The following is a 12,583-nucleotide window of genomic DNA, read 5'->3' as shown; positions in this document are numbered from 1 at the left end:
ACAATGTTACAGAATTAAGAAATCGATTCGCTTATGTGAAGCAATTTGACATTAAAATAAACCCACCGAGCTTGAGTAGAAATTACCTTTCAACTGCAACACGAACTTCTTCGGGACGGGCCGTGCTAGATGAATGCAAGCAAACTTCCACTGTGAAAAACAACAACAATTGATTGAAGATCAAATTTGATGACCAAAAAGTAAAATAAACTCCTAAACAAAAATTCACAAAGTGCAGGGGTCGTTGAAGTTAGCTGTACCTGCAACAGGAATTTTATCTTTGGACGGAAGCAACAGCGGCTGCGACTGTAATTGACTCGTGGAAGGAACTGCGTCTGGTTTGGTCTGTGAACAATCTTCCATAGAATTGTCCATTTTCTTCTGCTCAGTAAAGATAGAATGTTGTAGCATGGTATAATGTATGTGGTGATTGAGATCGTGGAGAATTCTTTGATCAAAATGAGCGGTGCAGTCCTTCCAAAGTCCCTTCAAATGGTGGAAGAAGTCTTCGGATTCGAGCAATTTACCTTAAACCCTCTTGTTGCAATAAACTAAAACCATATATGCGCGGGAGTTTTTCAATTTGATACATAATATTAATAAAGGATGGAAGTATTTAGTTGGGTGGATTAAGGTTAGATGACATTAAAATGCATATGATTTCAATAAATTTATGATCCATTATGCTTGGACTTGTCTTTCTTAATTATCTATTTATCACCCATTTTTTTAGAAGATAATCTGTCTCATCCATTTTTCTATTCATATTATTTCAATTTCTCATTCTATTTATTATTATTGGACTAAGTGGAAAGAGACCAATGTTTCCATAATATGCTGACAAATTTACATAAATTGGTGTATGTTTGTTGGACAATGTGTATTTTGCAAAAATCAAATAGGACACCCAATTTTATTTTTTACGTGTGAGAAAGACAAGCTAAGGAGATTTTTGTCAATAATCACAAGCTTATCAGGTCTCTCTCACATTGACCATGCTTAAGAGTTTTCTCTATTGTATCCAAAGTGCACCAACTATACAGCGATATTACAGAGACTTTTTGCACCCAAGCAAAATATGAAAATCAAAACCATTGTTGTTGAAACTTCAGTCAATGGCAATGATTTTTTACTTTTGTAAATATTTATTTTTCTTGATTACCACTTTTCTTACAAGATAAGCCCTTACGATTGTCTCCACCACTTTAGACACTCGAACCATGACGCTAGGAAATAGGCTGAAGACGAGCAACTCAAGAAAGTAGTTAAAAGAGTGTTTTGGATAGATGTTAAGTTTTGGGACACTTATGATCCAGATTTAGACAGAAACGAAACAAATTACAGAGATAACCATAAATATAGAGATGCAGAAGAAATAATACTTCATTTCATTAATGTAAAATACGGAAATATGCTTACAAACATAATGGAAATAAGACTAGCTCAAGTGATGGTAGCTTATCTTTGAGAAGAGATGTGGCGGCTCATGCCTCTGAACTGTGTTACAATGAGGCTCAAAGGCCTATTTATTATTGAAAAACAATGGAAAACGCTAAACATCCAAAAACCTAACCCTAGGAGATGAAGCGCCAAACTATGGCCCCCGTTTGGGTAAATTGGTACATCAAATTCCCGGGGTCATAACTTTGGCATACGATCTTTGTTTGACGCGTACAATATCTCGTTAAAAAGATCTATCTGATGACTACAACTTTTGCATGACCAACAATAATGTTGGTCCCAGTTTTCCCAGAAAAAAGGTTGTTTAGGGCCTCAAAACGGCTCCGGAAGTTCAAGACCAGAAAAACTACCAAAAATAGTAAATTGTGCTACAAATAAGGAAACTGAAAAACTGAAAGAAACAATGGTGGGGGTCCAAGTGGAATAGGTGGGTAGCCACCAATATCCACCTGGATCATTCCTCCCCCTCAGGAAGCAATGCTCCCCATTGCGTTGAGTTCCTCCATGAGATGAAGAAACTTCTATTAAACTTGGTCCCTAGTGAACCACTTGCCCTGGTGAAGGAATTGGCCTACTTTGACAACTCGATATAGTTGGATCCTTTGTTGTCAAGTGTTCTTGATCTGCGTGTCCATGATCCGATCAGTTGTGGCTTGCTCCATGCAATCTGGATTTAACTCTATAGGTGTGAGTTGTTTTGCAATGTCTGATGTGTCCAGCAATGGTGGGAAGTATGGTCGAAGGCAGTCCACATTGAACACTGGGTGCAGGCCAAGGAATGGGGGAATACTGAGCTCAAATGCATTGTTTCCCACAACCTTGGTAATGATGTAAGGACCATATCGGAGTGGTCTGAATCCGATAGGCTCCGGTAAGGCGTTCCTTCTGCAAATGCAACCATACTTTGTCGCCCACCTGAAACTTGTGTAGCACCCGATGTTGATCATGTCGTTGCTTGTACTTGGCATTTGATTTCTCTAGAATGTCATGGACCTGCTAGCGGATATGTTGGATGTGCTCAATGAAGTTGTTTGCCTTATCGACTTCCGACTGGACATGAGCCAAATCTGCCTGAGTAGCTACAAATGGTATGGCCACATCAATGGGACATAGTGGCTGGAATCCCAAGCCCACCTGAAAAGGGTTGTGGCCAATCGAGCTGTGGAGAGCCCAGTTATAGTTGTGCTGGACATAGGGGAGGCTCTCATCCCATGTGCGTGTATGCTTTGAGTTGTACATGCGCAGAATGTGTACGATCATCCTGTTGACAACCTTTGTTTGGCCATCAGTTTGGGGATGGAAAGTTGTGGAATTAGTGAGCTTGGTGTCCAGCATCGACCAGAGACTGAACCAAAATGTACTGAGGAACCTGATGTCCTGATCTGAGATGATAGACTGTGGGATCCCAAAGTGTACTCACACTCGTTCAAATAAGAGTTTAGTAGTGGCTTCTGTTGTGATATTCTTCTTGCAAGCCGCCATAATGTCCATCTTCGATAATCTGTCGACTACCACAAAAACACAGTCATTTCCATGCTTAGTAGAAGGAAGGCCCGACATGTAATCCATGGAGATGGATTCCCAAGGTCGACTAGGGGTGGGCAGCAGAGTATAGAGGCCTTACTTCTTGATGGTTGGTTTGGCAATGGCGCAAGCAATGCAGGATCTGATGTACTCCCCAACATCTTGTCGAAGATTCGACCAATAGAAACACTTCTATTGTACTGCCACTGTTTTCTCGACCCCGAAATGCCCAACGGCCCGACTGTAGTACACTTTCCAAATCATCTTGGCTCGCTTGCTTGAAGGAACACAAAGGTGTCTCAGGTGGCATAGCAGGGCATCCTAGAGGTGAAAATCTAGAACTTGTTGCCCCTCTAAGAGTGTTTGGTATGTGTGGCCAAATTCTGGGTCGCTTTTGTAGAGAAGTGGCCAATTAGAAGTCTCGTGCCCACAAGAGTTGAGCACAGTGGTTAACGCCATGATCAGTGGTCAACTGAGGCAGTCTGCAACATTATTGGTGCTACCCTTCTTATACTTGATATTTAAATGGAACTATTGCAGGTATGAGGACCACTTCTGATGGCGATCATTTTGCAACTTCCCTTGCGTCTGTATGAACTACAGGGGTCGATAGTTTGTGTGGACGACCGTTTCCTTCCCCAAAATGTTATGCTTCCATTGTCGGCAAGCCTGCACAATGGAATACATCTCTTTATCATAAGTGGGATACTTCCAGACTGTGTCTGAGAGTGTCTCACTGTGATATGCCACTGGATGCCCCTGTTGAGTAAGGACTACCCCAATAGCATAGTCATAGGCATCTATCTCGATCTCAAATGGTAGTTGCAAGTCTGGTAAAGTGAGCACTGGTGTAGAGTAGAGGTGATGCTTCAACTCTGCGAATGCCTTCTGTTGAGATTCAGACCAAAAGATTTTTTCTTTCGCTCCTCCCTTGGTGACTTGACTCAAGGGCCAAGTGATATGAGAGAATCCAACTCGAACCTGCGGTAGAAATTGGCAAGACCCAGAAAACTACGGAGCTCTGTCAGAGTGGTTGGGACTGGCCAATCCCGAATGACTTGGATATTGGCTGGATCCACATGCACCCCTCGTTCATCAATAATGTATCCTAGATACTGAACTTGGGTCATGCCAAAAGTGCATTTCTCCACACTCACGCACAGGTTGTGTTTCTGCAGTGTTTAGAGAACCTGTTGGATGTGGTGGAGGTGTTCTCCCCAACTCTGGCTAAAGATCAGGATGTCATCCAAGGATACCACTACAAATGAGTTGGTGAATGGTCGCAAGATGTCATCCACTAGCCTCATGAAGGTTGCAGGAGCATGCGGCAACCCAAAAGGCATAACCAACCATTCGAAAAGGCCCTCCTTGGCTTTGAAGGCAGTATTCCACGCATCGGAGGGTTCAATTGGTACCTGGTGATATCCGGACTTCAAGTCGATCTTGCTGAAATATTTTTCTACCTTGAGTTTGTCCAAAAGGTCATCAATCTGTGGGATCGGTACCTATTCCGGACAGTGATCTTGTTCAGCGCCTAATAGTCAATACAAAGTCTCCAAGTCACATCCTTCTTCTGTACCAACATGATCGGGCTCCCACAGGGCGATGAACTCGGCCGGATGTGACCTTTCTGTAGCAGCTCCTGAATCTGCCTCTTGATTTCGTTCTTCTCCAAAACGGCTCTCCAATATATTGGTCCATTGGGAAATGGCGCACTTGGGGTCAGATTGATGGAGTGCTTGACCTGACAGTGCAGAGGCACCCCTGCAGGGGAGGTGAAGATGTCCTTGTACTCCTCCACGACCTTGTCCATCTGTTGTTGTTATGCGGAGGGGCCATGTCTAGAGGTCGTGGCCACCATCTTCTTATTTCCCTGAGGGCGTATCATCAGGAAAACAAATTTCCCAGTTTTGGAAATGAGCTTACTGCATTGTTTTACAGTAACCAAAGAGATGGCAGTAGGCGAAACTACCTCCGGTATCCTGTACAACTTATTTCCCAAAGTAACAATAACAATGCAAGGCACACAACATGTCGCTTCCACAAGTATGGTTGGCCTAATAATACATCACAAACATCAAGGGGAGCAACGTCACATAACACCTCATCCATGAAGGGCTTGATGTTGTATGGAAGGCGACACTGCTGGCTCACGCGAAGATCCCATCCTTGGTGAAGCCACCCGATAGTGTATGGTTGTGGGTGTGTTGTGATCGGTAAGCCCAACCGCTTCACAACCTCTGTTGAAATGAGGTTCTTTTGGCTCCCGCTGTCAACAATGAACTGTAGAGGGGAACCCTTTACCCACATCTGGGAGTGGAAGAGGCGCTCCTCCTCCTCTAGATCTTCGGGTTCCTCCTTCTAGATCTTCGTGGTGGAAATGGTGGCGTTCTGCTCCGCATCGATAATCTGCTTCCCTTTTTCATTCCCCTTAGCGAGTTCTGACTCAGAATCGAAACATGCATTTGATTTTGAAGCCTTCATCTCAGCCACCAGTGACTGCTTGGCCCAACACTCACTTGTGTTGTGAGTGGAGCTCTTATGGAACTCGCACCACTTTCTCATGTCCTTCTTTGGCTTCACGGTCTTGTTATTTGCTTGCAGCTTTGGTGGGTTGTCCGTCGCCGCCCCACCTTGGCTTTGTCCTTTGTTCTGCACTTTGGAGGCACCTTTTCCTTGCATCAAATTCGCAGATCCAAAGTCTCACTTCTTCTGTTTAAACTTCTGCTCGATCTTGACAATGTATCAGTACGTCGTGCCGAGAGAGGAGATGTTCAAGAAATCCATCTCGTCCTGGATGTACCTATGTAGGCAACCGTGGTACTTCAGCACCAAATGTTTCTCAGAATCCTTGATAACCAACTTCATGCGAAGGGTATGAAAAACATTGGTAAACTTTGGCACATCTTGGTCCTTTCCCTACCGCAGCGTGGTCCACTCTATGTATTTATCGTCATAGCTTCCGATAGGGTAGTACTACTCCTTGATGGCATCCTGAAATGAATTCCAAGTGGGTGCGGCTGAAAAAAGTGAGGTCGTACTTTCATCCTTCTGCTCGCAGTAGGTTTCCCACTAGTCCTTGATGTGGGGGACGGCTTTGAGAAGAGCAAAAGTAATCTTTTCTCAGCTGGAAAAATCATGAACAGAAAAATATCCTTCTAGCAGATTTAACCATTTATCTATGACGTCTGCATCTATTTGGCCCTCAAATATGGGAATGTCAAAGTTTACTTGTACCTTAAAAGGAGTGGAGCCTCCAGAGTGGCTACTGGATGTGGATGCGCCATCGGTGGGTAACCGTTGAAGGATCTGGGCAAAGTTATCCATCATCGCGTTCCTTTGTTTCTCGAGGGCCTCCTCGAGCAATATTTTGATAGGATCTCCTGCCCCCTCGTCTTTATTTTCTTCTGCCATGGGAGGCCATCGGGGTTTGCGAGGTTGATCTTGCAAAGGTTCAACCAGATCGAGCCCTAACTCCTTATATCCCAACCTCTTTGAGGACATGCAAAGAAAAACAGAGAACGAGCAGACCGCGCTGATACCACTGATCCGGATTTAGACAAGAACGCAACAAATTACAGAGATAACCATAAATACTGAGATGCAACAGAAATAATACTTCATTTCATTAATGTAAAATACTGAAATATGCTTACAAACAGAATGGAAATAAGACTAGCTCGGGCGATGGTAGCTTATCTCTGAGAAGAGATGTGGTGGCTACATGCCTCTGAATTGTGTTACAATGAGGCTCAAAGGCCTATTTATTATTGAGAAACAATGGAAAACCCTAAACATCCAAAAACCTAACCCTAGGAGATGAAGCACCAAACTATGGGCCCCGTTTGGGTAAATTGGTACATCAACTTCCCGAGGCCATAACTTTGGCATACGATCTTTGTTTGACGCTCACAATACCTCATTAGAAAGATCTATCCGAGGACTAAAACTTTTTCTTAACCAACATTGGTGCACCACCCATGTTGGTCCCATTTTTCCCAAAAAAAGGTCGTTTTGGGCCTCAAAACGGCTTCGGAAGTTTAGGACCCGAAAAACTGCCAAAAATAGTAAATTGTGCTACAAATAAGGAAACTGAAAAACTGAAAGAAACAATGGTGGGGGTCCAAGTGGAATAGGCCGGTGGCCACCAGTATCCACCTGGATCAACTTATCTATTGAAATTGAAAAGTGGTTGCCTCCTTTATATCAAGCGAAAACCACTATAATTTAGCAAATAGTTATGTCAGTTAGTAGTTTCTTTTTGTATAAAAACTAGAGAATTAAACTAAGAAATGTTCAACTTTTTTGTAATGTTATTGTTGCCTTTTGGATTATAAGAACCAATAGTTTGTGATCTCTTGAGTGTGTGAAGTGTGTTTTTACAATCATCAGTTGACTGTAAAGCAAGGGCCATTCCACAAGAATGGTGATATCACTTTCTGGTATATTTTCTTGTGAACATTATTTCTTTCTTTGTATGCAATTCTATTTCATGTAGTTATCGATTTCCTGTATTTAGGATATTTCATCTATCGATTGTGTGTATACACCATCCTAGATCTATCTCAACTTTGGATCTACCAGAGGGATCAAATCTCTTTTCATTGTAAAAGGGTTTTGCATCTCAATGGATTTGATCCCTCTTTGTGCTTGATAGATCAATATTTAAGATGGATATAGGTTGGTTATATTAATAATAATATATAAAGAAATAATAGTATGTTAACTTTACAATATAGATAGACCAATCTCTTCTGGTTAAATTAGTAGCTTCGTGCCTTACATTTTATGTTACATTTTACATTTTACATTATATTTTACATTTAACATTTATATTTGTTTTAATTTGAATATTAATTAAAACATATGAAGTCTATATATATATATATATATATATATATATATATAATGTTGACTTACTTACTTACATTATGCCTACGCATCTCCCCTAAATTGGCATGTAGAGCGTCTCTTAGTGCAATCATTTTTTGTGAATATATTTCCACATTGTAGCATACTTTTTAGACAACAACCATAGTTAAATCCATTTACATTAGTTGCACTGTATTTCTTTCTATATAGTTATGTGTTACTCGGATAGTTCATTCAATTCCTTAACATTAGCTACAATTTGTTTAATCAACAGTGGAATACTTTGTTTTTATTTATTTCTTTCTATTACATGCAATTGTTTCTTTTTAGTTGCAACAAGTTTCTATAGCAAGCATTGTCATTAGATTTACTCTTTTCTACAATACATAGATTTTCATAGTTAGCATAATTGTTTTCTTGTTTTCTAGTAGAATTTAGTTTGATTTAATTCGCCCATAATGGCTTTTTATTTAGTCTTATTTGTAATATATGTAAATATTTGTGCATAAGTTGTAAATAATATACTCATTGCCTTAAGTTAATAACAACTAATGCATATATACTACTTAGTGTTTTGTATAAGTCAATGATCCTAGATTGATATTAAAGTAGGTTCATATAAGAGCATTGTGGGAGCTTGTCATAACTCACCCTCCAACCTATAGGTAAGAGTACAATATTAGCAAGGTCTCATGACCATACAATAATAAAGCTCAAAACCATTACAACAAAATACTTAATATAAGCTCAATACATCACTTGCACCATTTAAACCTACGTGTGGAGGATAACAATCATTTCTCTCCACCATTAGCGAGTCATTTTAATGGGAATGGTTTTCCTTGAATAACAACGAGGAATCAATTATCATTCATGGATAATAAGTATTGATAACTATCACCACTAACAATTAACCACTAAATTATAATAGATTTTGTCATATATCTATATATACAAACTCTAAAAACATATTACACTAATATAATGTGACATGTAGTTCAATACATTTCAAAGTTGCATCCATTATCACATTGCAATTATATAGTTTGTTGTTGCATCGAAAACAATCGATAATAAGGCTTTTTTTATTTGTATTCACATTTGATTCATTTTAACAAGTAACAAAGCACTTTAGCCTTGAGCCCGTAAGTAATGGCAAGATATTCTTCAAGGCTCAAGGTTGTACAACAAGAAGGCTTGAATTCATTAAAGCAATAAACTTAATATGATCTCAATATGTCACTTGTAGAAATTGAACCTAGGTGAGGAGGATAACAATCATTCCCTCCAACCACCAAAGATAAACCCAATTGACATTGCAATGATATAGTTTGTTGTTACGCTAAAAGCAATTAGTTATAAAGCTTTTTGAATTGTATTAAAGGGAAAGGATGATATCATGGTGGATAAGTTCATTGACAACATCATTAAATATTCCACACCCTTAGGATTAATAGTACTATTATTTACAAAAACATATCAGGTGAGTTAGGATAACTTTGTTTCACTCATTATAGCTAGAAAATTGTAGTGAGAAAAATTTGTGAAAGCAAGATGTGGTGCATCGAAAATTTTTGTCTTGCCAAAATTTTGAGCCAATTAGGTCTAACTTAGATACTGTCAACATGCCCAAGAAGAACGTAGTTGATTTATTTTGCCAAATACTTAAATTAGATACATTCCAACGTTTTTGACATGAATATATCCTCACAAACTGATTATGTAACAATTTACAAAAGAAATACATGATTAATGTGGTTTTCATGTGCGACTTATTGTGACCATTAGTGAGGATTTTAATGTTTTCTTCTTCCTTGCTTTTGTCCAAACTACTATTAAAGTAGGTAGATTGCTTGTTGGTTGATTCAAACATGGAGTATCTTGTGTAGAGGATTTTTTCGTTCTCGAGATTCAACTTCATCGGCTTGATTTGCCTATCTTCTATTTTTTTATGCCTCGCATATCAAGGAATTCATGGGCCAAGTCATACAAGACGAGATCTATTTTCAATAGAATTTGAGAAACTTAGTCTTATTTTTTTTCTTGAGAAACTAGAGTCACTGGAGGTAGAGGAAGAGTTAAAAGATGTATCTCTCAAAAATAACTAATGATCCTTGGTGGAACCAACCCACCAAGTTGATTTTTGTTGTTTGTTTTTACAGTCCTTTGATCCAATTGAACAATGACTAGTTATATGGCCTATTTCAAAATAGGCCCTACATGACAAGGAGATGCACTCATAACCTAATTTTTTAGTCTAGGAGGCATATTTGCCAGTGAAATTAATTTTAGTTGAGAACCCAAGACTATGATGCATTTCCACACATATTTTGGAATAAGTATCAATGCTTCTCCATTGAGTTTCATGTGAGGAAAAATGAAACTTTCCTAAAGCAAACATAATGGCCAAAAGAGAGGACAAACCCCATAGATGCAACAAAAATGTTGGAAGTCGTACCCAAATAGGAGTAAAGGACAAGATCTCTACCAATGGATTGAAGGAGGGAAACCAAGGTTTCAAGCACATACCAACATTTCCCCATAACCATGAACTCGAGTTAAAGATCATATCCCTATATTCAACATTTTCAAACTTAGAAACAACAAAAAACTCTTTGTGAAAGGGTGGACGAAAACACCGTGTTTGATCATTGACAACCATTTTTTGGCTATTCAAACTTAAAGATCTGCAATTTGTTTCTAAAACCCATATAAATAGAAAATCAAACTACCAATCTAAGGAAATTGACTTCCTCAACAACCTTCGAGACAATGAGCATGGAAATGGGAGAAGCTTCACGAACCACAATAGAGGAAGAACTGGAAAAAAGCTATTGAAGAATAACATTCTTGAATGAGAGGATTCCAAGAGAATCAACCACTGAATCAAAAACTAACAAACCATAGGGAGACATAGGATCAGGTGCCATGATTGGGCTTAATAGTGGACAAGACATCGAGCGAAGAGGTGCACAAGTGGCCAAGGCCAAACTCTAGCTGTTGTGGAACAAAGAACAATCGCCATGTTTTATTATGTTTGGAATACCCATGTATAATAATTTACCCACAAACCTTTTAAAAATAACTTTCATTAATAATATATTATGGCATTTAATTGAATTAAAAATAAATTTATTAATCATATATTTTTACAATTTATAGTTATAATTAACAATAAAAGAAATATTTAGATTTATGTGTGTTATTTGGAATGAATCAAACATCACAAGAAGAAAAATCTAATATGTTAAACCTTATTTTGCCCATGAGATCAAAGTTGTCCTAAAAGGCATCATCATCCATGGAAGCAATCAATGGAGGATAAAGTAATAGGCCTTTAAATGTGAACTTAAATTAAAAATCATTTATTATCACAACCATCTTCAAATAAAAATAGGGGAAAAAGTTGACTCACATGATGGTTGCATTAACATGTTGTAACAAGATCCATCTTAACTTCGGATATACCAAGCGCTGAGAGGAATAAAATCTCTCAAGATGCAAACCTCTTTTAGAGTGCAAAACATGGGGAAAAGTTTGCAAGAGATTTTATTCCTATCTGGTCTTGTTAGATATGGAGTTAAGATGGATCTATGCTGGTTTTGAACAACACACTAATAAAATGTTTTAACAATAAGAATTTTTTAATTTTCACTTGCTTTGTATAATATATAAAATTATATTTTTATTAATATCTTTTTAAAATGTTGCATCTCTCTTTGCATAGATTTGCACTAAAAAAAAGGTTTGCATCTTAAGAGATTTGATCCCTCTCAGAGATTGGTATATACTATGATGGTTTGTATACCATGGATTTACTTTGGTATATACTATGTTGGGTTGTATATCATAAATACTTACTGTTTTTCACTTTGAGAAAAATGAACTCACAACAAAATATGTTTAACTATGATATCATTCAAAATTTTACACGTAGTAAGAGTTGACCTGTGTTTAATCAATTTCATGCTTTGGTAAATAATCTTATATGATTTTTTACATTGCAGACAAAACCTAATCCAATATTTTATGTGCAATGCCTGGTGAGGGATCAAAGCAAAGCGAAATGAGGAATGGGGTGTTGGGAAGTTTTATAGTCTGGTGAGTTTGTTGTCCCAATGTGAAGGGAGGCATAATTTATAGACAAATAATATGATTTCATTACTATAGGTTACAATTTATATAGTTTAAGATTTTTGAAGAACAAGCATACCTTAATTGAATCATTGATACTCCTTCGCTAAACCAACGTTATACTCCTTTTGTTTTTGTGCACGCTTAATTCTCTTTTGTGATTGACAATATTATTCTACATATGTGCTTTTCATTAAAAAATTATTTGAGTGGACATGATTAATATTTTTTTCATTAATTAACTGACATATATATTTTAAATGTTTTTAATGTAACGTTACATGACAACATCTCCCTTATATACTAGGTTGTAGAGCGCCTTTCGGCGAAATCAAAGTGCTTCTATGTTATATGTAAGTTTGTAGATGCTTAACGTTATGATGTATATATTGAATTTGTTATAAACGAATGGTGCCTTGCACAAGTAAAAAAATTGAAATATGGTATTTTTGGGTTATTAATTATTATATTTTTGTCTTACGAAAGGAAAGAGAATAATGATAATTCAATGGATTTTGTTAAGGATTCATTGTTTTTTGACATAAGGAAATAGGTTAATAATCCAAGACACATAGGCATTTGGTAGGAGTGA

The 12,583-nt window shown here is 38.0% G+C and overlaps 1 protein-coding gene across 2 annotated transcripts in view; it reads right to left on the bottom strand.

Annotated features, from left to right (window-relative positions):
* The window catches only part of LOC149173497 (pachytene checkpoint protein 2 homolog), a 347,964-nt gene extending 347,408 nt beyond the window's left edge, over positions 1-556 (bottom strand). For both annotated transcript variants that reach the window (XM_089424626.1, XM_089424625.1), the window contains exons 1-2: positions 261-556; positions 87-150 (exon numbers count right to left, since the gene is read on the bottom strand). In XM_089424626.1, coding sequence (XP_089280752.1) covers positions 87-150; positions 261-411 — 215 coding nt within the window. In that variant the 5' untranslated portion in view covers positions 412-556. The remainder of the gene's footprint in view (positions 1-86; positions 151-260) is intronic.
* Positions 557-12,583: the final 12,027 nt, after the last annotated feature.

This window comes from Pinus tabuliformis, chromosome 4_2, assembly GCF_031772625.1.
Source record: "Pinus tabuliformis cultivar Carrire ecotype Pingquan chromosome 4_2, CPIR1, whole genome shotgun sequence".
NCBI lineage: Eukaryota > Viridiplantae > Streptophyta > Pinopsida > Pinales > Pinaceae > Pinus > Pinus tabuliformis.
Note: the sequence above shows the minus strand (reverse complement) of the source record. Positions and strands in the feature narration are given on the sequence as shown.